Below are 26,613 nucleotides of genomic sequence, written 5' to 3' on the forward strand. Positions count from 1 at the left end.
TTACCATGCAGTCCTTAAAAATACATCTGCCAGATGACGCTCTGCCAGACAGATAAATTGTATTATAGATGATAGTAGCATGAGATATAAATAATTTCCTGTATCTGTCTTTGTGGTAGTGGAGCTGAATCAGTCTGTTACATAAGGTGGACCTCAGTGATATTCCTGTCCATCACAGCTTTAAAAGTTTCCTGTTTGCAACCAATCACAGAGCCACAGAAGCAGATGATTTCTTCATCTCAACAAAATCATTTACTAGTCAACAGTCAAACATGGTGGTGGTAGTTTGGTGGTCTGGGGCTGCTTTGCTGCTTCAGGATGACTTGCTGTAATTGATGGAACCATGAATTCTGCTCTCTTCTAGAAAATCATGAAGGAGAATGTCTGGCCATCTTTCCGTGCCCTGAAGCTCAAGCACACTTGATTTAATCAGCAGGACAACAATCCAAAACACATCTGCGAGTCTGCCTTTGAATGTGCTGTGCTGGCCTAGTCAAAGTCCAGACTGAAATCCAAATCAGATACTTTGACATAACCTTACACAGGTTGCTCAAAAATGCTTAATTAAAACAGTTTTGCAAAGAAAAGTGAGCCAAAATTCCTTCTAAGTGATATGAAAGATCTATTGCCAGTTACTACAAATGCTTGATTGCAGTTTCTGCTGCCAAGGGGCACACAACTAGTTATTAGGTGTAGGGGACAATTTTTTTTTACACAGCACCAGTTGGTTTGGCTATCTTTTTCCTTTTTCCATTAATGAATGAAATCATCATTTACAATTTGTGTTTTGTATGTATTTTGTCTTATATTACGCTGGAGAGTAGTGACAATCTAATTTGTTACCTAATGCCATTGTGCAGTAACTTGCAGGTAGTGCAGTTACATTCACATTTGCATTGTTTTTATTTATTTTCTATCCATTTATTTATTTATTCATTGCAATTTTTAATAACTATTGAAATTATAATTTTTGGGAGTATAAGAAAAAATATATGTTTTTAAACTTTTTTTTTCTACCCTGGTCTCTGGTTTCTGTAAAAGAAATTAACTGGTGAACATTGTATACAGAATCCAGACACTAAACATGGCATACCTTGTTGACATTTTACCTCCTTTTTAAAATTATATTTAGTTATTTATTTACTGCGTTGGTTCAAATTATATGTTAATTGTCATTTCATGATCACTATTATTATTTATTTTTACAGTATTGATATTATATTGAACTTCTGAAAACCTGATTTTGGCAGTTATCCCCCACTTAAAAAAATAATAATAATAATAATATTGAAAAAAAAAATAACAGAAACCAGCCAACCCACTCTGAAACTTTTACTTAACGTAAACAAACACCAAATACAAATAATACATATATATATATAAAATCACCGGTCTTTGGTGCATCTGTTCATCATATGACACTAATTAATAGCACACTTGCGTTCGAGCCAAACCACAGGTCTGTCTCAGAGGACATGGGCACAACCAGCTGTTTTTAGCTTAAAGCCGTTTCATGACTTGTTGTCTAGCCTGCATTTTATTTTTTAACAGACACCGATGCTTAAAAAGTCCAACAGAAGGTAGAAACGTGTAAGGTAAATGTGAAAAGAAATCCTGTTTTGCATTCATTGCTGATTTGGAGTGTGGATGTGGGTTTAGTCGGGGCATTAAAGCGTCATCGCGTCGGTCATGACGTTTTTAGAAAGCGGCGCCGCTGCAGACTGGAATGGGAGCTGGCGATTTTTCCCATATTTTGATAGTTTAATCCGTGAATGGCGCCGAAACAGGACCCGAAACCTAAATTTCAAGAAGGTAACAGTTTGTTTCCTTCTTGTTCTGTTAGGCTTGTACCAGCAGCGAGTGCTGGAGTCGCTGAAAAGCTTCAAAGTGTCAGCTAGTTACTGATCGTAGCAAACAGCTAGCCGCATTAGCTCTCATTGTTGTTACTGTGAACACTAAATGGGACTCGGGAGTTTTTATTCGCCGCTTTGGTGGTTTATTTCGTCCTGTCATTACTACACAAACCAATTTCAGAAGTAAGAAGCTATATAAACTGTGTTTTCGAGATATTTTAGTGAACTGAAGACTATATTTTCATTCATGCAGCGTTAGCTTCTCATTGACTGTTAGCGGAGTCCTAGCTAGCTTTTTTTGTACACGGCGTGTTAGCACCGCCTGCTGCTGACTTGCCGCTCATTTGTTGAATTATATACAAGTGGTTAAGTTTATTAAATTAACTAGCAGGACTACGTTAAATTTATTTAGTAAAAGTCTTCCTTTTCATTATCAGTGACCAGAATGTTCTCTTGACAGTTAGTCATATTAGTGAGCTAATAGTCGCGTTTTCATGTAAACTTCCGTAAATATGCAGTTGTGGTCAGACGTTTATATGTAGTCGTTATGGGCATGTAATGCCATGGTATTTTTTTCCACCCTGGAAAACGAATGAGTATACATCATTAATGACTTTAACAACCAAGAACGTGGTACACAAAGTATACATACAGGCTCAAATGTATACATACATTCACTTAAAGCTTTTAAGTAGTGCTTAAGGTTCTACAGTGTCTTTTAAATGACAAGACCAAGGCGCATTAAGTTCTTGTTGGTGATCATGACTGACTACAACTGGTGGTTTTTATTTTTTTATTTATTTATTTTGGTCTGGGGAAAACATTTGTTTGACAGCATTAATTGGGCTGACCAATACTTTGAACAATGGGACTTTGATGGACCAGTTGGAGAAGTCTAAGTAACTGGGTAAAGATCTAAGAAGAAGATTATAATTTTATTCAAGTTGAAAAGTTGAACAACCCACAAACCACCAAGTCTCAAGCCTGCCATGAACTGGAAACCGCTGCAATACCACCATCACTGTGGACAGTGATGGTGGTATCACAGGGTGCCGACCAAGAATAAGCCCCAGCTCCAAAATCAGCACCTTCAAGATCAACTGAAATTTGCAGTTGGCCACATGAACAAGTCAAATGTCTTCTGGAGAAAGGTTTTATGATCAGATAACTCCATCCCTAGTAAAAAGTTGTACCGTATGTCTGGGCCAGGAATCCAACTAATTTATATTGCCTCTACCAAGTCTGCTAAGAAGAGGGGTCAGATATCCAGTCAGAAGCTTGTTGATGACTACCAAAAGCATCTGGTTGAGATGGAGCTTGCTAAGAGACACAATCAAATATTAGGAGTGTATGTATACTCTTGAGCCTGTGTGGTTAGGACAACATCTAAAATAAATTCAAGTGTGTGTTCGTACTATCCTGGTGGGGACCAAAATCTGACATATACTATACTGGTGGGGACTTTCTGCACCGTGGGGACCAAAATCCAGGTCCCTACGGGGTTGAAAGCAATTTTCACACTCAAAATGTGGTTTTAGTGCCAGGGTTACAATTAGGTTATGGTTAGGGTCAGGGTTAAGCATTCATTTTTGATGGTTAGGGTAAGCGGCTAGGGAAAGCATTATGTCAATGGGATGTCCCCACGAGGATAGCAAACCAGACGTGTGTGTGTGTGGGGGGTTCTTTCTTCTCTCCTGTCAATGCCTTACTCACGTCCTTATTATATTGACTGATATCTTTTCAGGTGAAAGAGTGCTGTGTTTTCATGGGCCATTGCTCTACGAAGCTAAGGTAAGCTGCCTTAATTAAGCGCGTCTCTCATTCAGTCGTCTTCTTTGTGTCTGTGTTTGACAATGAGTCATGCCTCTCTTTGCAGTGTGTTAAGATAAACATCAAGGACAAACAAATCAAATACTTTATTCATTACAGTGGGTGGAATAAGAAGTAAGTTTTTGGTTCCAATAAATCCCGATTAACGTTTGTACAGGAACTGTTTAACAAGTGCTTACATTCTTTTGATGTTGTGTCTTCCAGCTGGGACGAATGGGTTCCTGAAAGCAGGGTGCTTAAGTATGTGGATAGTAATCTGCAGAAACAGAGAGAGCTTCAGAGGGCCAATCAGTACGTCAATACTCTCTTTTTATTTTCACTATCGACTTTGAACTGACTGTGAGTTCCTTATGACTGTTGGAGCAAGTTAGGCAAAGTCCTTCATCTAATTTCAGTAGCACACAATGTGTGCTATGGTTTAAACATATTGGGACACAACAAAGTTTTAGTCTAGCTCACAATGGGCCTGTATGGAGTCACTATACAAGTGAAGCACATTCAGTCTTAATAGAATATTTTCCTGTAATTTTATTTACACATTAATCTGTTATTTTTATGCTGGAGTAAATGTCCCACTTAGAACCCCCCCCCCCCCCCCCCTTTATTTGTGTACTAAATCCCTTTATGCAAGTGCCAACACTAATGTGTCATGCCTATTTATAGTACTACTTGGACATAACAAAAACTGTTAGTTCACATGCTACAGTGATTTTTAAATCTTGTGAAAGTGTAGTGAGTGTGATACAAATTAAGTATTCCTGAATATCTGAACTTGTTTTAATACAGAGACCATTATGTAGAAGGAAAAATGAGGGGTCAAGCGCCAAATAAGAAGATACCTGCTGCATCGCAGAAAAATGATGTGTGAGTTTTTGTTTTGTTTTCCTCTGTAACATAAGCTGCCAAACTGCTTTTCATATTAATACTTCACACTTAATTTGCTTTTCTTTGTTTGTAGGAAAACCAAAAAGAACAAACAGAAGAGTAAGTACATCACATTGTCTTACAATGTTAGAATTTATAAATGCTATTCTTAAAATTGACTCATTATAAGGCAAGAGTGGCAGTTAATTAAAGCTGTGTCTGTGCAGCTCCTGGAGCAGGAGAAGGGACTAGTTCAGGGGGAGATCCAACCCATCCTCCACGCAAGAAAAGAGCTCGTGTTGACCCAACTGTGGAAAGCGTAAGTTCAGATAACTGCTGAATTTTTTTTCTGTTGGTAATGTCAAATAATACCAGACTGTGTGAAAATGAACAGACTTAATGTGCCAATACACCTGCTGCAGTGGTCGCTTTGCTCACTGCCACGCCATCACACAGATGCAGCCATTTATGCCTGCAGTTAAGGCGCAAGAAGTTTGTAGTATTCTCCTAAATGATAGGTGTCGCCACTCAGACACTATCTTGTCATATGCGCTGATGGGGAGGAGAAGAAGTCAAAACCAGAAGCCAAAGCTTTGTCAAAAGTGTGTTTTGTTTTTGGTTTATTTGCAAAGTTCCTTTCACAAGCTCAGCCGAGCACAACGCACCAAGTCGCAAAAATCAAGAGGTGCACGACCGACCAACATGGCACAAGATGTGAAGTGAAAATTATCACGAGACAGCTACGACACAAGCGCCGCTGCGACCATAAAAAAGGCCTAAGGCTGCTTTGTTTTCTCCTCATGTGGTTCATGAGAACAAAGTAATCGCACTTGGGTGCAGACCAGAACAACCGCACTGAAACCCTTTGGGGGAGCTGATCTTTCTTTGGTTTCAAACAAACGTCAGAGCGGTTTGTTTATGGTTGTTTATAGGTTTGAGTGGAACACCTTGCTGTAGCCGAGAATGCTTTGCATTCTGGAGTGTTGCAGCGTGTATAAACTGTGAAATATTAACCAGATAAGATACAAATGTTAGGACTAAATTTTCCATGTTATCCAGTATTCCAGACCACAGCACCTGTTTCCTGTATTTACTTTTGTTGCTCTCACTCCAGACTCGAGTAAGCATACCGAACATTGTTGCATCGTTTTTAGTGACGCATTTTGGCTCACTTAGAGTTTGATTGGCATCTTCTGTGTGAAAAGAGACGAAACCATGGGAAAAAGCTACAAGTTTACAAATTCATGAACTGCATCAGACCAGAGTTAACAAACTATAGGTGTAAAAACGCCTTAATCCACTGCAGTTGCAGCTGTGTAGCAGGAACTACATTTTAAACCACTGTTTATGAAATGTTTCTGAGGCTTGGTTTCCATTTAGGTGTGTAAACATGATTGTTAAAAGCTTCCTTTTAATTAACTCCCCCCCCCCCCCCCCCCCCGCACTCCTGTTTACTCAGGAGGAAACTTTCATAAATCGAGTGGAGGTTAAAGTGAAAATCCCAGAGGAGCTGAAACCCTGGCTTGTGGATGACTGGGACTTGATTACACGGCAAAAGCAGGTTAGTAAGCACTGACCTTAAACTCAAGTTTCACTTACTTCACAGCATTTTATACATTGTATTTGTCTACAACATTTCCAAGGTTATTTCTTTCTATTTTGTTTTTCTTCAGCTTTTCCACCTACCTGCCAAAAAAAATGTTGACGCAGTCCTTGAAGATTATGCAAACTACAAGAAATCAAGAGGAAACTCAGACAGCAAGTAAAAACTTCTACTTTTCATCTTCTCAAGCAAATTTGTTTATGGTGCAAGTAATGCAGAGAGAGAAAATGTTTTATTTAAAATGTTTCTAGGACATGGTGAACAAATACTAAGAGTAAAGATTTGACTTTTCTTTTTTCTCTTCACTGCTCAGGGAGTTTGCTGTAAACGAGGTGGTTGCTGGTATCCGTGAATATTTCAATGTTATGCTGGGGACACAACTTCTCTACAAATTCGAGAGGCCTCAGTACGCAGACATCCTTGCCAACCACCCAGATACACCAATGTCTCAGATCTATGGGGCTCCTCACCTACTCAGACTCTTTGGTAAAAGCACTTACACATCATCATGTTTGGTGAAAGAACTAGACGACGAAAACGGTGTAGAAGAGCTGAAGATTGTCCTTTTTTTCTTATCAAATTATTCATATAAAGCCATTAACTAATGTATATTATAAAACTATAATAATGTAGGTCTTAATGCACAAAAATGATTGAACATGTTTTTGTCTAAGCTTTAACATATTAAACACTGAGCTGTTTCTACCATAAAACTCCAAAGATGCAAAGATGCTTTTTAAAAAAGATTATCTGCCTTTTCACTTGTGTTGAAAGAGCCGACTGTAAAATCTCTTGATGATTCAGTTGTTACTGGAAATGAACTCTTTGATCTGGGGGAGGTATCATTTCCACTGTAACCACAGTTTGAAGGCACAGCCAAAAGTTTTTCATCTTCATCATCTCTCGACTTGGACTAAGCCCAAAATAACTCCCTGTTGGCATTGTCATAATTAATGTTATAAAAGGTCAGATTCTTTTCTGGATTCGGTCCATCTTTTGTGGATGCTTTGAAGATAAAATTGGACCTAGACAGGTTTTTAGTGTCAGGGCATTGTCTGAGAAATCAGAAAAATATATGCCAGCATCAATCATAAAAAGGAATTGATAGCTTAGAGGCTGTTTATACCCCATCTAGGGCTGGCCCGGACAAAACACGAAAGGCATCTCTTTCCCAAGTTCCAAGGAGCCACAAGAGCCACTTGTTAAGTTGGTGAATTAACTCCGGGGTGAGCTGAGGCCAGAACATCAAGCAAATCTGTCCACAGATTCAAAATGGAGATAATCCAACCAAAAGAAACAAAAGGCAAAACGCAGCAATTCATGTACCCAACTGACATAAATATGAGAACTGTTCAAAATTGAAGGCAGCCCACCCTTAGTTATTCACACTTGAACACAAACACATTGCAAGAGCTACATGTGTGTGGCAGGTTGAAACTTGCAGCTCTCTCTCTCCCCCCAATGCAGATCCTTTAATCCCTTCAAGACCCTCAGAAAATGGGGGGCTTGATAGAAAAATAGCTGCAACTCCTAAATGATTTATACGTTTTGATAAACAATTATAACTGAAAGTCTACACTTTAGTCATATCTTAATTTATTTTAAAGTCTCCTGTGGCAGTGTACAGAGACAAAACTGCGAGAGGTTTGTGATTGGCCAAAAGCTTATGGCCCTGACTGCAATGCCATGTTTATTACAGGTTATGTTGTCTCAGTTAATTTGTCATAACAAAGCATCATAAATAAAGTCAAATGACATAAGCTCGGTAAAACATTTGTTGAGATAAGTGTTGCACACACGCCTCTTTAGATGGTGTTGATTTTTGCTTAAGCAGTAGTAGTGTAGAGGTGTTGACCTTCTCTGTCTAGTTCCTACTTTATCCTTTAGTGCGTGAAGATATATACTCATGCAAGCATCAACATTTAAAAATAAGGGCTGCTTTAAATTGAAAGTGTGCAGGTGAGGCATGGTTTTGCAATGAGCTGTTATAAATGAAACGGAGGTCAGTGGTCACATGACTTATAAAAGGCTGTCATTGTTTGGTTTTGAAAGTGAGAATCGGAGCAATGCTGGCGTACACGCCCCTGGATGAGAAGAGCCTTGCACTGCTGCTCAGTTACCTACAGGACTTCCTCAAGTGAGTATTCAGGAATCTTAACGAGGCTCATGATGATTATCAAAGCTCAGCAGAGATGAGTAAAATGTTTCTTCATTTCAGGTATCTTGTAAAAAACTCTGCATCGCTCTTCAATGCAAGCGACTATGAAGTTGCCCCTCCAGAGTACCACCGCAAGGCAGTGTAAGGTTTTTTTTATTTTTGGATCAGAAGGCTTTGTGTGTTGACGTTTGGAGACATTCTTCCCAGTTGAAAGGATGTTTTCACAAAACGCCTTTGGAGAGCGGATTGTGAGAGATCTGTTGACGATGTAGAGGAGAATTGGAGCAAGATGTCACACTAATCCCTGGACAAATCCATTTTCTTTCATGTGGAAAGCTGCTGATTATGCTGTTCCTGTACTGGTATGTTTTTGAGTACCACTTTGTAGTTTTTTGTTTTTTTTTTTTATTTTGTTTTTGTTTGGGTTTTTTTTTTTTTTTTCTCTTTAGAGAGAAGAATTTCACGTTCCCCATTTTAATTCAGATGCTGGCTTAATTTGTCATGTAGGCTGTCACCATTTTTCTAATAAAACCATTCTCCAGATGTTTGTCCTTACATTTACATTTTGTTTAAAGACGTGTTTACGTAAAGATCTTTGTTTTGTTTTTTAAATGTAGTGCTTTATGTGAGCGTTACAAAAATCAAAATGAAGATGTGATTAGTTGTTTACAACCAAGGTACAGATTTCTTTTCATATATTTTGTTGAAATATATGAAACCCGTTAAGACAAGTCAGTTGTATAATATGCTGTAAATATTTTTAATAGATTAAATATTATTTTGGACTTTTCGCTCAAGTTTAATTTTACTTGAATTTCACTCTTTTACCCAGCGTCATAGTTAATGAACAAGGACCAATAACAAAGCTTTTCTTTTATGCAATGAATGTACGCTAGGTCTTTTTTTTTTTTTTTTTTTTTTTTTTTTCTTAATGCCTTTTAGGAAATGTGTACTTAATAGAAGATTGTTTTTTTTTTTTTTTGTTTTGTTTTTTTTTTTAAATCCATAATACAAATGGAGGTTTTAAGTGCAAACATTAGTGCTTGACAACTTATTTTCTCCATCTTTTGATTCTGCTCTCATTTAGTTTTCATTCATTTCAAGTATTTTATGTAAACATGTAAATTACTCAACACTGAAACACAGTGAGCTTTTAAATGCACAACTTGTACATTTAGTCATTTTAAAGACCACATTTTTAATTAGTACATGGTGTTTAAAAAATAAAAAATATTTTTAGAAAAGTATTATGTCTGGGGTCTGCAGAGCCAAATCAAAAAGATTAGTTGCATCTACTTCTGTCATGTGAATGAGCCATTACTTGGCTTATCTAACAGTGTATGTGGGGCATTTGATGGTGTAACAAATGCAGCAGTGCCGTTGCACTGAAATATTTAAAACCATATCTAAATATTTTAACGGGTATTTTGTGCCTGTTGTAATCTACAACATTTACTGTTAAAATATATTTATATCAAATATATGCTATAGAAAACAAGCTTTATACTGTTGTCACATTTGGCATTTGGTTGTCATTTTATCCTCTTGACTACAATTTCCCATAATCAGATCATCTCAAACTGGTTTCTTGAACATGACAAAGTGTTCACTGTATTCAAATGGCCTCCACAGATCTCAGTCCATCTGTGGGATGTGGTTGAATGGGATATTGACATCATGGATGTGCAGCCCTCAAATCTGCAACGGTGTGATGCTAATATGTCAATATGGACTAAAATTTGGTATCTAGCCTGAAGATGGAGTTGACCACATGAGGTTTAGTCTTAAAGATCACCCTCTAAACCACATTGCACCCAAACCGCAACGATCAAAGTCTGCACTAAATAACTGAAATAACCTCACTGACCATAACAGTTCTTCCAAGTGAATTATTTGAACTTAAACATTTGGATACCCAGAAGTCTTTACACTCCATGAAGGAAGAGGGGAAAAAACAGATGCTTTGTGTTATTACAACCATTTGCTGTTAATACTTGAAATTACTCAACTTTATTCACAAGAACATACGTACTTTACAAAATGACCTCCGTTACATTTACAGAGATGTTACAGTGGCAGTGTGACAGGGCTGGTGTATAAAATCAACTGTGCCTGAATTTCAGCTCAGTTTCAGGGTCCTGGTTTTGTGCACGTTTGCACGCTGTCTCATTATCATGACTCATTGTTGAGCTATCAGCAAGGTTAGTAGCAACACCTGTGCTTTTCTTATGATCAATCAAAACGCCTACTGTGAAAATATTTGTCTTCAGCTAGGATTAACAACGATTTAATTAGTCTTTTAAATCATTCTGTCTCGGTCTGTGCTGTTTAGACAGGGATATTTGAGTGTCAGCCACACCCGGCCTGTTCTGCTTTATTTCAGCTAAGTGCCGGATCAGGGCCGCAGCCAAGATTCCTTCTTTCCTGCAGAAATTAAATGTAACTGATGACTTACTTAGTATGAACTGGACAGATGGTCTTAATTTAAACACCTAAAAGGCTGTTCTCCGTGAAGCCTTTAATGCTCCACTTAAAGAATCATTTCAAACAAAGTGGGGTAATGTAGACACCTGTCTTTTTCCTCTCACGCTGGTTGAGATGATTCTCCTGCTCTGATAATCTGAACAAAGGGAGCAAACCCAACTCTTTTACTGCCAGCGGTGGAATAACATCTGTGTGATGGAAAGCATGTGCTGCGCTCAGGCCTAAGAACAGTTTTTGGCCACCTGAGGGACAATTTATAGGGCCGCAAATTTTCAAGCCTGTCTTAAAATAACAATCAGGGACCCGTGTGCAAATAAAGCCTTACTATATGAACCCCGAAACACGCTTTCATGCTGTAATCATTTCACCTTGTTGAGGTAAGAAATATAATAATCTATCCACATCCAGAGAGCCTTCCTCCACTCACCTCTCTCCACTGTTCAGCACAGTCCCCTCCAGCTGGCTTGTCTTCCACTGTTGTGACTGAGTCGACATGAAAAAGAGAAGCTAAATATTAGTTTCAGGCTGATTTGTGGTTTCATCTGTCAGCTGCTTGCAGTTGTTATGGCAAGAACGATGCCGAGCGTTTCAAGAAGAATTTCTTTAATCCAATTTCCCCCAGCCTCAACCAGAACCATGTGTGTTTTCACTGCAGTGCGCTCTGCGATCACAGCGCCCTGATGGCTTTTAACAGCCCATCAGGAAGACTGACATGAAACTAAGACTTCTCTGCAGATCCGTTCAGGGAGACACCTCAGCGCCTGCTTCTTGCTTTGGCGTCATTTACTGCTGTGATTAACGCGTCACGCTCCCAGACAGAGGCCGGGTCACCGAGAGGTTTCCTCTGGTGTGAGGGCTTTCATTTGACCCAGGTGACAAGTAGCCTTAGTGCTGTCATTACCTGACAGATGAGAGAGACATGTGCGCAATGTGGCCTTCACCAAAATGGGAAAGATTTAAGTCTGAGTGATGTTTTTTTTTTCCTTCACGTCTGCTCTGATCTGCCAAGTAAAAGAGACACTTCAGAAAGGTCTGCAGAAACCACTTGGATCAGAGATCACAAAACGGCCCGAGTTCACTGCCCTTTGGGAATGATCAGAGTCAGGATTTACCAGAGTATTCCAGCAACGACTTGTGGTTGTGTTTTATATATTAAAGCAAATTAGCCTTCCCTCTTGTGGAAAAGTTACCCTGTTTTTACTTTTACTCGTCCGCATTTTTCGTTGCTATATTAAAAATATAATATAAAAGTTTCAGCTCAACCAAAAACACTATTTATATTTAACTCATATACTCACATTTCTGCTCCAGATCCTCTGGAAGAGCCCGTTCAGCACTCTTAAGTGCAATTTTCCCGTCAGCTGCCTCTGCTATTTGTATTAAAATGTTCAGTGGTGAGGAAGTGGGTTTGTATTTCAACGCTTGCTCACTCGAGAATCTCACCAATATTGTTTTGATAGTAAACAAACATTTGTCTTCTGTCTTGAAAAGATCATTATGTTGTCAGTGGAAAAGATGCAGGTCTAAATCCTGATCTAATCTATTTAACTACAAAATCCCCCCATTTTTTGTGCCCACCAAAGTATGACTCACTGTAATGTTTCGTGAGAGCCACCAGATGGCAGGATTTCACAGGATAAGTGCAAAGCCAGACAAGACTTGAACGGTCCAAATCAAGATATTCTGGTTTGCGGTATACTTATCAGCTTTGCTGGTTGTTTTGCTTTTTTTCTCCCAAATAAAGTTTTCTCTATCAGAAGCACATGTGAGGCAATCACTCCAGAGAAAGATTAAGTTACTGTAGAAATGTAATGCCAATAAAAAAAAGAAGACTGTCATCCAGTCGTCTTCTGTCCAAACTGTCTGTCTACAGTCCAAATTGTAAACTCGAGACAAACTCCTGCAGTGATGGCAGAGAACCCCCTATTATTAGAAAACAAATGTTATCAGTTTAACTGACTGATGAAAGGCATTTGTGCTCGATTACTCCCTCAGAACGCATCCATCTGTTTCAGGCTCTCTGAGGTGAAAGACTGTCAGTGTTTAATGTGGTTGTGAATGTTTCCCCAGACTAGGATTTAGTGGTAGACTAATTACACAATGGGCAGGCAGCCTCAGCAGCACACTGCTGCCAGAGTCTTGTGTGACTGTATGTCATTAGTATTGGAACAGAGCGTTTGCCACAAAGGGCTGCGGTCACTCTGAGCCATTAAAACATGAAAGACGCCTATCCCACTCTTCTGGAGAAGGAATTTGCAAGACATAAACAGCCTGTAAAATGGAAAACTACATCTGTGTCCATTTGTTTTCCTGAAAGGCGGCCAGATTTGGTAATTCGTACTGAGATTCTTTCCAATAACAGAGCGCAGTCCAAATAAAGGATAAGGACTATTTGATCCATCTGTTTTCAGTGTGGCATAGTAGTGGTTTTGTGCACAGGATCTCGATCCAGTGGGAGAGTAAGGAACTGTGAGGGCTTCAGAGTATGTTGGTGCCTTTGCTCAATTTGCACTCAGAGGTTTAGTACATGTGTGATGTTTCTCAAGTGAAACACGAGTCACCCCAGTGCATTGCTGGAGAGTAACCCATTTACTCAACTACTGTATTTGGGTCTATTTACACTGTTGTATTACTGCTTATACAGGCCTAAAGTGAACATACCAGCATTTTTCCAGGGAGTTAAGAACTTCCATAATACTTCGCAGAATCTGAGGAATGTCATCGTCACATTTGAAATTTTCCATTTCCATAAAAAAAGAAGAAGAAAAAGAGAAAGTTCGGGGCCTGTAATAGCTGTATTTATTTTGTTAAACAGTAACTGTATTGTCTCTTTTAACCACATCCTAGTCATTTTTGTTATGCTCTAAATGTAACTGACAGCTGTATGAGGATAGGTTTTCTCTCTCTGGCAATCAGTCCTTGTTATTGCAAAGGAACCCTTGATTTTTGTATTTCCAAATCCTGCGAGTTGTGTTGCCTATTGGATGCCTTCTAGGTGATGTATTTTGGGAACATGCTGGAGAGATTATCTATCCTGGCTTGCCCTGGAGAAACCTCTGTATTCAACCTAAGAAAAAAGGAGATGGTAGGCAGAGAGAGGGAAGTTTGGGATAGCTACGCTGCCCCGCGATCCATACTCAGATAAGGAAAGGATGGATGCACAATCACTGGAACTGATTTTCAATTTCCAGAGCAGCAGATCATGACCATACCAGTTTGTGGGCCCTCTTCTTACTGATTGTTCAATCACTAACTTTTTGCTGTTGTTGTTTGCTTAACTATATGCTTTTCCCAGAGTTTTTTGGAGTAAATTATTGCTTAGTTTTACTGGTCTACCGCCATGCCAACAATTTTGTAAAAACTTTGATCATTGTTAAGGTGTTTACAATCAGAGTCACACCTGTAAAATCGGGCTATATTTTGTGCTCTTGCTTGAACCCCAACTGACCATAAATGCACAAAATCTGATAGTAATCCATCAAAGGCAGCGTGAAAATCACAGGAAAGTTAGTGAACTTCTATTCATCCTTTTGTTAATCTTCTTTTAGACCCCCTCAGATTAACCACATGACTCCTCAAGGCGCCGATCTTTGCCCTCAGATTGGAAACCCGTGAACAGTACTCACTGAAGTGTGAAAGCGTTGAGAGGAAAATGTAAATGAGCCCTTCAGCGAAACAGTTAAACGTTAATTTAACCTGCAGGGACTTCACTATATTAGACATTACCTTGCCAGAAAATTCAATCTTTCTTTTGATGTTGAGCAGGAGTGCAAAAAGACTGTGAACTGGCAGCTCTGAATATCTAAAAAAGATAAGCCTCTGTCTCTTGCCCTCATTAGGCTGAATGCTGAGCTAAAACAGCTTTTCATGTCACCTTAGTAAACAGTTTAATGTGTACCTCTTTCATCTGCTATTCCCCCCCGCAGCTTTGATCCACGCCTCAGCGTCTGGGTACGATTGCACCTCTTCACTGTAGATTTGTCTCTATGCTAATTGAGATTTTTTTCTGATGAGCTTGTTCTGAAAACACCCACTGAGATAATAAATGAAAGGCCGGAGTGTCGTTTAACCTCTGACTCCTCTCGAGATTGAGATGGAATATCCTGATCATTCATTGTTCTTTCATTTTATTTTTTCAGTCAGATCATACAGCCCTACGTTATCAGTGTTAGGAATGTGTGCACCTTCAACATATTTCAGCAAATCACCATAAAACATAGGGAGATTTAATTAAAAACAAATACGGCGTATTGTGATGACTAACAGGACGGTTTAATAGTTTAAAGTTTCTCTGTGAGGATGAGGTGCTGTGCTTTAGTGCTGTAACCTTCTTCTATAGATTGTCACTTGAAACAGTAGGGGGGCAATTAGTGGCAAATCTAGTCAGCTCATGACCTTCTGAGCGGCCTTCTTCTTTAGTGATGAGTGAAAATGAGAGAGCCACTTTCACGTGACATTTCATTCATTGCACAGTGTCAGGGATCGAACCATCAGCGTTCCAAACTGCTCCACTTTCCTGAGCCGCAGCCATAACCGAGCTAAAATTCGAATTAAAAGTCAGCTGCATAAAACTATTTACTGTGAAATCAAAATCAGGTGGTAAAGCGGTCATATTTGTAACCTGCAGAGGGCAAGCTTGGCTGAGAAATAAGCATCAGAGCTGAGAGCCACACTCAGCAGCCACTTTATTAAGCAGACCCAGCTAACATATTTCTGTATATTTAACATAGTCCTGCATCAATTTGTGTCTTTTTTTCTCTGATGTCAGCCTCTTTGCAGTTTTTAGTTTTTGATTCAAGTGTTTCAAGTATTTTATTTTGATTTTTTTTTTTACACCTCATTCATCTGATCGTAGATTAGATCTTAGAATTAACAACACCAGCTGTAGCCTCAAAAATTAACTACAAAGTTGAAACAGCAGATCTCTAGGACATTTTTTAACACAGCTGAGCATTATTAGATTCATGAAGGTTGAATTAACAACAGAACAGCTGCTTTGTATTGGTTTTTTATCTAGAATCTCAAACTATCTGGCATTCAAGTGTATGATGCACTTTGAGGTCCACTGCTAACAAGGTAACAAGATCCAGCTTTGTCAGGATTCAGCTTCAAGAATCAGGATTTATATTCAATAAATCAACACATAATCTTATTAGACTGTGGTAAAATAGAAGGCTTATGTTTTATATTTAAAAAATAGTTGCTTTTCTGAATGCATTTCTCAACAGGAGATGCGATCATGTATTTTAGGTTTGCAGGAATCTAACGGCGATATCTCATTAGGAGGCCTGTACCGAGACAGTTACATCTCCTCCGACTGTGCTGCTGGTCAGTTCTAAGCTGAGTGATTTTTCCTGACCCTGACGTGCCACAGCAGTGCCCTCGGTGCTCAAACTATCCATGTTGCTTGTTGACAGCAGCTCCTCTTTGGGGCTGCCGGAGATTGGCCCGAGGCTGACCTCCCGTCAGTCTGCTGGAGGAAAGCAGGAGACCGGTTTGGACTGGGAAGACAGGGTGAAGCCTAGAGGAATAATAAGGAGGGGAGGGGAGAGCCCGACACACAGACTGTGCACTGCGCATACACACATTTGACAGAGTTGATCTGAGGTTTTTCTAGGCTTTCCTCCCACACATTTCCACTGCGTGAGTCAAAGGGCAAACTGTTAATTTATTAAATTACTACTTTCTTTTTTGCTTCCAGGTATGTTTTCAAATGCTATAATTAACTGTCAGGGTGTATAATGACACAAATATTTTGATGGTTGTTATTCATTTTGTAAGTTGATCTAATGGTGCATGAGCTGTCTTCATGTCTAACTGGGTTTGTTGACTGCAGGAACAGGACAGCACTGTGTTATTATCATTTGAGAGGAAATGTTAGGTTTCATCTGCGCTCATAAATAGTCTATCATCACAGAGGAGCACATAGTGGGGAAAAATTAGTGCATATTTTTGTGCTGTAGATCAAAGAAAAAAATGGCACAGAATCAATTAATGATTAATATGCCATCTGTTGGTGGTGGCGTTTTGAATATCAATATGACTCCCCTCGGATGTTTAATCACCTGATACCATTGTGTTGGAACACAACAACGGAGCTGTTGAAAGTGCCGTAGTGTCAGACAGCCCAAATGTTTTGATCCACCTCCACGATATCATAAGATATTCATCGCTCCAGTGGAGAAACACGTCTTCGGGGCCCCGACAGCGGAGCACACATGCAGATATCTGCTGTGCGTGCGGGGCTGCTGTAGAGATCCCACCCAAGGCAAGGCCCCATTCGCTCTCCAGCACGGAGGATGTTGTCGATATGGCCTTGACAGCGCGTTCTAACCCTGAGGCCCAAAGAGGGACAGGAAACAGTTGGCTCTTGATCGACTGAAGTGGTGCCTGGGACTTTCCCACACGCCTCGGGATGCTCCTCGTTGAGCCTGGTCTGTGGTTGGAGCGTGTGTCTGCACCACTTCACACCAGGGAGAAGAGGGAGGGGAGGGAGAGGAGCGGGGCACGCTCAGCCTTACTGTAGAAGTTGGAGAAAACTTTTCAGAGGGGATTCATTGCCCCTTAGCTGAGAGAACAGCATAAATTATTTGCGCTGGCAGATGTTCACAGACCCAAATATGCATGAATTTGTAGAGCTGGCAGGCTTCCCTCAGTCAAACGTACTAGTTTTCACGATGCGTGCAGGAGCAGTTGTTATTCTGGCTGTTTTACAGAGAGCATTAATCTGAGCTGTCAGCACCACCAACCACTTTGGTGGAAATTATTTCACTCCTTAATAAGGGAACTCTGGTGCTGTATTACATATGGCGGTCAGGGTAACATTCTTGGTGGGTCTGTCATCATGTAGCTGCTCTCCAACAGTGAGCCTTCTGTGTTGGGCCTGCAGCACACTCTCTAACCCAGAGATGAAAAGAATACTAACTGGGAATTAAATGGAATAACTACCTCTCACATTCTCTCTCGTGGCGAAGATGAAGAAAACCTCCTGCCAGGAAGAACGAGAAACTCAATATTAGTACTATATTGACCTATTACTGAGCTTCTCTTATTATTTATTATGTATTATATGTTTTTTAATGTAATGTGGCATAATACATTATATAAACCCAATTTAAACAAATTTAAAAAGTTGGGGCGCTGTCTAAAATGGGGGCGATCGTGGCTCAAGAGTTGGCAGTTCGTCTCGTAATCGGAAGGTTGCCGGTACGAGCCCCGGATCCGACAGTCTCGGTCGTCGTGTCCTTGGGCAAGACACTTCAAGTCATGCAGTTCGCGGTTTAGCATTGTCTTGCTGAAATATGCAAGGCCTTTCTTGAAAAAGATGTCATCTGGATGCGAGCATATATGCAAAGATAGAATTTCGTATTTCGTTCAGAACTGATGGTGCCCTCCCAAATGTGCGAGCTGTCAATTTCAAAGGCACAAATGCATACGATCAGGAATGCGGGCTTTTAAACAGAGTGCTGATAACAAGCCAGATGATCCCTCTCCCGCTTCCAAAAATATTTAAACATTTTTTATTTGTTTGACCACAGAGACGATTCAAATGAGCTTTGGTTCACAGAAGGTGGTGGCGTATCAGGATCATGTTCATACACAGCTTCTTGTTGGTGTGATAGAGCTTCAGCCTTGTTTATGGATGACACGGTGAACTGTGTTCACAGACAATGATTTCTGAAAGTGTTCCTGAGTCCATGCAGTGATTTTCATGACCGACATCACATCTGTTTTTAATGCAGTGCTGCCTGAAGGCCCGGAGGTCCGAAGGTTAGGATTTTCAGCCTTGCCCCTTGTGCACACAGATTTCTCCAGATTCTCAGAATATTTTAATGATATTGTGGACTGTAGATGGTGAGATTGTCGAAGTCTGGACAATCCTACATTGAGGATCATTATTCTGAAATTGTTCCGTAATTCGTGGATGACATTTTTTGCAGATTTCTGAACCTCCTTTACTTCCGAGAAGCTCTGCCTGTCTAAGAAGCTCTTTTTATTCCTAGTCCTTTTTTTTTTTTTTTTTTTTTTACTGTTTATAATTTTTAAAAATAAATTGTATGCTTCTTATTTCTTTCTCCTCTCTTATGTCATCTCTTAAGCAGCTCAGGTTTTAGCTGAAATGTACAGGCCCCTTTTCAGCCAAATACATAAATCTGAGTACATATTTTTCTTATTTATTGTAAAAACAAACTAAACCCCGGATGCCTCCCAGGCCAAAAAAACTTTAGTCCCGATGATTTATTTTTATTTTTATTTTTTACTGCTGATCATTTTAGCATTACAACCTTCACAAATGTGCTATTTCTGCAGGACTGCTGTAATTACATAAGACCACAAATGTGCTCACTACGTATGGGCATAATGAAAAATAGATTAGGGAAATGCATATTGTGGTGCCGTCTGTGGTCGGTTATCCTGGCCACTCTAAGCACTCTGGTCATTATATGGGTTCTAATGTAGCATTTTGCTGCACATGGAAAGCCAGTGTTTGCAAATGATCATGTTTCTATTTTCCAGCACCTTTTATAGGTATGTAGTCATCAACTAAAACCGTGTGACACCTGCATGTGAAGCACAAAACATTAGACATTGTATAATCAAGCTTTCATCGGCGTTCCAAGAAGTAAATAACAATAATAAAGGTGGATGAGACAACCTGTAACTGTCACGCTGTATCTAACTGTGGAGAAAGAAGTGACTTAGAGCCTTTCCAACAGGAGGGCTTTGGCAGACTGCCACTTAGTGTGGTCCCCCTGAGGGCCCTTACTCATGAATCAGAGAAAATGGGAATTACACATATTAAAGAGGGTAAACGTCAGTAATCACAGCGCTGGGAAGGATGCTTGAGGACTCATCAGGCCCACTGCTGCTTTTTTAGAGACACTTGTTTCAAGGAGCCACTGTGTTTAGTGGCTGGCAGCAACACTGCGACAGGCTAAATTACAGATTTCACCTAGAATATTCACCGTCAGCACACCTGCATCTACTCCCAAGCCTCCACGAGTCTCCATCTCCACGCTGATGGTGCGCACCACAATAACGCCGTCTGACCGCCCCCCCACTCCCCGAGTCACGCAGCAGGCAGGTCGAGTTACAGCCTGTCATGTTCGTTATTGTCTTCTGTGCATTGGTATTTCCAGCATGTTTGTCCGACATTGACTGCCTTGTGGTCCCTGATAGAGATGGGCTTAGTAGTTTTGACACGGAAAAGTTTGTTTGTTTGTCTGTCTGGTCAGCAGAGGTCACGCAGCAGTATGTTTGTTTGGCGGGTCAATTGAGTCTACTAACAGAGGAGGCCAGTGAGGAGAAGTGATGGAGGGAGAAGTGCTCATTAGTGGCCCTTTCCTCCTATGTGTTCCTCCTCTGGTGGAGATGGGAAGACCACCAGGCCCTTTACCCTGACTCCCAGATAAGATGTCTGGAGTCGCTCCACATGACTTAGTGTTGTTGGTACTTTGACAGAAAACAACCCTCAAGGGAAACTCAGGCAACCATAAATATTTAGGCACCAAAGAGCTTTATGGAGTTTGTTGTAAAAGGATTTATAGCAGCCTGGGAGGCAATGCATCAGTGTCTGAGGGCCTTAAGCATCCAGTGTTTACAGGACCCTGTATGAATCCTCCCAAAACTCTCAGCCAAGCCTGGAGAATTGGACCAAATAAGCACTCCAGCACCAGGAATGCAAACACCACAACTCCTCCAAATGAGTTTCAGAAAACAGGTGTGAGCGCAGCAAAAAAAAAAAAAAAGAAACGAAAAATGACCTACAGATGATTATTCACAAACAAGTCAAGTTACTGGCCTTATATGGATCGACTTGGAAATATTGGTTCTGTGCCTTGTGAGGATTTGATGCAATTATTGAGACAAACAGCTAGAAAGGCCACCAATAAGCTTGTAAAAATTACATTTGGGGTTATGAATAGTTCGGGATCTGATTTACCTAGTTCAGCTGTGTATTGTTTAATGTAATATCGGCACTTGCTGTCTGTGTCAGATAGGAATTTCACCCCTGGACAGAGCCGAGCTTGTTGCTTCCCAATTTTGCCATCTTTAAGCTGAGCAGAACGATTTGAAAGATCTGAGCTGTGTTGCAGTCAAGAGGGAAGCTTAAAAAATGGTTATTTTTTGCAATAACTCATTTTTGGGACAAACCTGTATGCTTTAACCATCCAGCAGACACTGAGCAATGTTAGCATCCATTTAGTCGCCTGCTTCCCCCCCCTCCATACACTCTTTTTGGTCACTTGTGAGGCAAATGTTTGTGTCTTTAGCTACTTACCCTTTCTGTCTGTCCATTATTTGGTGCTAAGCAGTCAACACTCACTGAGTTTTTTATGAGGAGTATCGAATGCATAGCTCTGACAAATATAATGGTTTTCCAATAGAAATTTCACAAATGTAGAGAAATTGTAGAGATATTTTGTGGACTTTTCACAAAGCTTTGCACCAGGAGGCCCTGTGGTGCATGGAGAATGTTATGAAAGTGAGAGTGTCTTAAGTGCTTACAGTCTTGCCTTACCACACCAACGTCAGCCAAGGATCTGCATAACTTGGATCTAAAGTTTGACTCCCCCGATTCAGACTTTTTGAGAAAGGGAGCAGAAATCAAAACAGTTACATTGTGGGCTGTAAGGCTGAAATTTGAACATATGCAAACTTTTCAGACATATGGGATGTCTGGTGATTGCTCTCTCTCTTTAGTGTAAGTGACACCTTTCACATACTGGTTGAAGTGTCCCCTGTTAAAGCCACTTAAATCACTGGAGAGCTGTTTGTTATTCAAATTCAGCCTCAGCATGCCATGGTATGATGTGTTGCACAAAAAGCCTTTATGGATATATGCTCTTATAATAATGGCTCGTTGAACCAGGCGTAAATAAACAACCGTGGCGGGTAGCTGATTAGTTATTGTTTCCTCTGTGGCAAACTATTGTTGCACTAAAACAACGGCACTCTCTAAACAAATCACTTGTAGCAGCAGGCTGTCTGGGCAGCCTCCACCGCAACTCTTCCTTTACATTCACTCTCCTCATCAATGTTGCATGAGGGTGTTATCTGCATCCCTCTCATCTCTCCCTTCCTCCCCAGGTTTTTATCTGACCAAGGTCTTTCATCTCTATCCTTAAGGGGAAGCCGGACATCTCGGTCCACTATCCACGCCGCCCCTGTCTCTGCTGGCCTAGCTGCTCCTCTCTTCATCCTCCCATGCTGCCCTTTACTACCTCCCCGCAGGGTCACAGGGCTGTTTTGTCCCAGATTGCTGGAGGATCAGGATTCCTCATTATCCCTTTAACTGTACATTTATCTGACAAGACAGAGGAGAGAGAGCGACCCCCGGCATCATTAAGCTTTAATAGACAGCCAAGAAATGAGGGAGAAGCCATAAAAGCAGGAGCCGAACCAGAGTTTCTCTTTAATGTCTCTGATCGTCCTGACAGGATTATTAATCAGGAACTAAAGGAATTTAAAACCTTTGCTCTTGGCTTCCTCACTTAGAGTCTTTAGCTTGCACCATTACATAGCAACCCAGGGTCAGGAGGTCTGTAGCTAATTGGTTCTACAGGGTTTTGAATAACAATGAGCTGAGCCCAATTACTGAACTACAGAGAGGCGGAGATGAGAAGAGAGGGAGGGAGACCCGGTGGAACAGGCACAAGGATGCAGGGAGGAGGCGGAGGAGGAGATGAGGTGGGGGGGAGGCTTTTTCACGGCTGCTGTCTCCCTCCTCCTTAGAGTGGGGATATTAATGAGATCAGTAAATGAATGCTGGCATAGATGGGGATGTGCTGCTGTAGAAAAACAGCTGCCCTGCCCCTGCAGGACAGCAGCAGCAGCAGCTCCTCATTCACTATTCCATTTGACTCGCACGAAATGTGTGCGCCACGTTCTTTTTGTCCCAGATTTTTCCCCCTTCTTTGCATCACATGTTCATTTATTAGTGATGTATTTTCCTTTCTTTGCTCTGACACAGGGGATCTGTTTCTGTGGTCTTTTGATAGCTCGGCCGTATAGCAGTCTGCCTTGTTGAGCCTTTAATGTTGTCTTCGGGGGTTTGTATTCAGCGGTGGCTAATGCAGTTAGTCCCAGCAGTTTAGAGGCAGTTTGGTAGTAAATTCACAGTCACTCCGAGGCATAACAGCTGCCAATTGTTCCTTATTTTTGTGACCCCTTCTGCTTTGGTCCACATCAAGACTTGTTTTTCATCCTCTTGCTTACCCATCATAACGTGCTGCTGCTGCATATCCAGTGGGTAGATTAAGCCGAGCTGTATCCACACAATGTCTCTCCACTCTAGTGTGTCATGGCCCGTCTTGCCCTGCTTGTGCTGATGAAACTAGTTTGGATGGAAGCACTATCAGATTTAGAGAGCTAATTTGTTGCGGCGGCAAAAGGACCGTTCATCCTGTTCAAGGGATGCTTTTTTCACTTTGGTGGTGCTCAGTATTTTTTATTTTATTTTTTTTAGCCCTTGAAACATTGCATCAGTGCTGAGCTGTAAGACTTTTAAATTTATCTCTGCTTAAATAATCTCTTTCAAATTCATGAATTCACATCGAGCAATCCCCTCTTCTGAGCATTCATCACTTTCAATAAACCCCCGAGAAGCTGTCATTATGCCTCCACCTCCTCATCGTGCTCTAAACTGCTGTTCAAGGGCTGCAATTTGGAAATGTGATTTAAATATTTCTTGAAATGGATAGCTCGTATTTACCTAAGCCCCCCCCCCCCCTTCACGGTGACAGACTCTGTCATGCGATGAAAGCCGGAGGATGTCAACTGCACTTCCTGTGCATGAGTTGTAGACATTAATTGCTGCTAGCACAAAGTTTAGCCCCGACCTTTCCAGATCACAAGGCAAACAGAATTCTCTGTGGGCCTGCTTTTCCGCACGCTTTTGTCACTCCTTCTTCATGGCTGGATTTCTCCGAGATGAGAAAGGATTGTCTTTGCTTACACTTTTAATCGGCTATAGAGCGCTGAAATACTCCAGCTGGAATGAGAAGGAGATAAAGGCCTTCTTAACTCCAGGCTGCAAATGAACTACAAATCCTTGAGCTGGATTGCTGTTCATTCTTCAGTTATGTAAGCCCCAAATCATTTTTTTCCCCCCTGTTCCCACTCAATGGTGTCACTGTGTATATACAAATAAATTCTTGACAGACAAGCCTTATAATCTCATTCAACTTTCAAGTACAAGCATTAATAAGAGTACGAGTCAATTTTTCCCAGGGTTTAAAAGTAATCAACACGCTCGCTGCGTGATGATCAACTCATGATGGCTTTGAATATTCATCACCAGTGATTGATTGGCTTCATATAGGTTTGTGCGAGGCTGTCTTACAAATACGCCTTTGAAATTCCTCCTCGGCAGCGTGTTTGGATGTGGATTACGCGTCGAATCTCATCTCTTTAAAAATGGTTGCGAGTGCCATTCATTCCAAACAATCCTTCTGAGCCCGTAATATATTCTGAACTCTTGAATCTGCATATTTGCGTACTGTAACCGAGTTGCAGCTGTGGTCTCAGAAGAGTTTATCATTATTTCACATTTATTTTGTCTCCCTAATTACCTAATTAATTCTGTTGTTTTGATTGTGGTGTTTACCGTTTGTTTTGTGGAGGCGTAATCCTGTTCCATTTGTCTGTTTGAAGAAGGAGCAGTCTCGCTGAATTATTCATGCTGTACTCCAGCGACAGCACAGCCGTTTAAATGATGAAGGCATTTGTGAAATCCTCTCTCTCTCTCTCTTTTTCACACACACTTTCTCCCTTTCTCACTCTAGCCTCTCTCTCTCTCCCTTTTTCTCTCTTTCTCTCAGAGAGGGCCTGAGGCGATGGAGTGTAAGGAGGGGAGAGGATTTCACAAGGCGATGAGGTGATGGAAAAACATGTCCCTCTAATGTGTCTCTCCGATCTCAGAGAGTGCCGGACCCCAAAGCCACGTCTAACCTGACGCTATAATTTGACCTTTTATCTCCACTTCTCACAGGAAACAGTGCTCCGCCCTGCTCATTGTTCACGCCTCTATGAGTGTGTGTGTGTGTGTGATTTTCTGACCGAGCCAAACCCCCACTGAGCAGAAATGTGGACACTTGAGCCGACACAGGCGCTCTGAAGTGCTGCTGAGGTGTCAAAACGTTGTTCACTGATTGGATATCACTGTGTCATGTGGTGGCTCGGTGTCCACTTCACACCTTCAGCTGTGACTTCTTTCAGTGTTGACGAGACTCGATAGAGCACGAGTCAGCAGAGGCTGTGTATCTATTCAAGGTTTACTGACATCTGGTTTGATTTTTTTCCCTTTTTTTAAGAAAATGCTTTGTCTCCGCTCTCAGTGTGGTCTTAATGGTGTTCCCACTCAAAGAGTACTGGAGGAGGAGGAGAAAGAAGAGGAGGGGGGTGATGGGGCTCTCTGGAGATTGTCTGTTTGCTGTGTTTACTGCCAAACCCTTAAGGACTTACAGGCACTTTCATCAGCACTCAGCAGTACATAATACACACCTCCCCGCCTGTGTTCGCTCAGCTTCTAATGTCTTATTTCACTCTCACACACTCTTATGCGTTTCTGAAAAACTATATATGACACCTTTGAGTCCCAGGGGTCACTTATGTCCGTCTGTAAGGCCTGATTACCATCTTCTAGTGGCAGCACACCATTATACATTTACATGAAAAAGATCTTACACCAGACATCATTTGTTTGAGCTTCCTTTCAGGGTTTCCCCGTGGGGCGGCATTGTCCTTAAAATGCACAAATCTCAGATAGTAGCTCCGGTTTTCAGGAGGCCTGTTTCTTTTGACGATGGCGAGCTTGATGGACGTTATCAGCCGCCATGTGACTCCAGGCTCAAACAAAAGCCTTGAGCAAACAGTATGAATGATTTTATTAAAAATCTTTTCTAATGTGTTGTTTTCTCTCTGTGGGCCTGTGGATTTTGCATGCTATTTGATCTGCCCTAAACATACATCTTTAATCTTAGCTGCAGGCTGTGTGAGAGGTAGTGCGTGTCACTGCCTCTCCACTGAGTCTGCGGGCCTGCTTTTACACCACTGCAGTCCCTATGGGAGGCCTGCAGAGGGCAGCATGCTAAACACAGCATCCTCTTCTACAGCAGCTCCTTTACACCTGCACCACCTCCTCCTCCTACTCCTCCACAACTATCTCTATTAAGGTACATCTTCATTAGCTCACAAGAGGAAGTAAAAAAAAAAGAGAAGAAGAAGAAAGAATAATAATAATAAAAAAAAAACAGGCTGAGAATGAAACCATCATGGGCCCGCGGGGTGTTCTACTGTTTCTACTGACACAGAGGACGAGTTATGCTAATTGAGAGTTCTTTGCATAATTAGGCAGAAAAAACTTTATCATTATTATTAGTGGAGAATAGCCAGACAGAGGGTAATTTCAAGTTTCCCAGCAGGGTGCTGCCAGAGAACAGAAACAAAAAGGACACACTCTCAATGTTATTCCTGCTGTCTTTTGATGCAGGGAGCATAATTCATCTAAGATACTTAGCCTGAGTACGCTTTAATGATGATGACTTTTCCCAATGTGAGTTTTCAAAGTGTTTTAATGTATTGTCTTCATAGTGGATGTGTTTGCTGTGGTAAATTCGAGGACTGCATATTAAGTTATCCACCTAAATGAGATTTTTTTTTCTTTCGTGTTTAATGAGCCTTCACTTTTTGCCATTTTTTTTGCAGACATCTTCATTCTGCTTTTGTGTGTGTGCGAGTGCGTTGTGGTTTGTGGCACATGTTCGGTCCTGTGTTGAGACTGGGAATGTGTGATACCACTGAGAGGTGATGCGGCTAGC

At 41.0% G+C, this 26,613-nt stretch overlaps 1 protein-coding gene across 2 annotated transcripts; it reads left to right on the plus strand.

The window, feature by feature from the left end:
- Positions 1 to 1,689: 1,689 nt before the first annotated feature.
- morf4l1 (mortality factor 4 like 1) lies at positions 1,690 to 9,555 on the plus strand. 2 transcript variants are annotated; one of them, XM_084933540.1, is made up of 12 exons: positions 1,697 to 1,812; positions 3,598 to 3,644; positions 3,730 to 3,797; positions 3,888 to 3,974; positions 4,470 to 4,547; positions 4,642 to 4,667; positions 4,775 to 4,866; positions 6,007 to 6,108; positions 6,221 to 6,309; positions 6,464 to 6,636; positions 8,203 to 8,287; positions 8,369 to 9,555. In XM_084933540.1, the coding sequence occupies exons 1-12, from the start codon at positions 1,773 to 1,775 to the stop codon at positions 8,451 to 8,453; spliced, it is 972 nt and encodes a 323-aa protein (XP_084789666.1). In that variant the 5' UTR covers positions 1,697 to 1,772; the 3' UTR covers positions 8,454 to 9,555. The 2 variants fall into 2 exon arrangements, with proteins under 2 accessions (XP_084789667.1, XP_084789666.1); XM_084933541.1 differs by lacking the exon at positions 3,598 to 3,644 and having other exon boundaries at positions 1,690 to 1,812.
- The last annotated feature ends 17,058 nt before the right edge of the window (positions 9,556 to 26,613 follow it).

The sequence above is a fragment of the Perissodus microlepis genome, chromosome 7, assembly GCF_051167445.1.
Source record: "Perissodus microlepis isolate ML-2025 ecotype Zambia chromosome 7, ASM5116744v1, whole genome shotgun sequence".
Lineage (NCBI taxonomy): Eukaryota > Metazoa > Chordata > Actinopteri > Cichliformes > Cichlidae > Perissodus > Perissodus microlepis.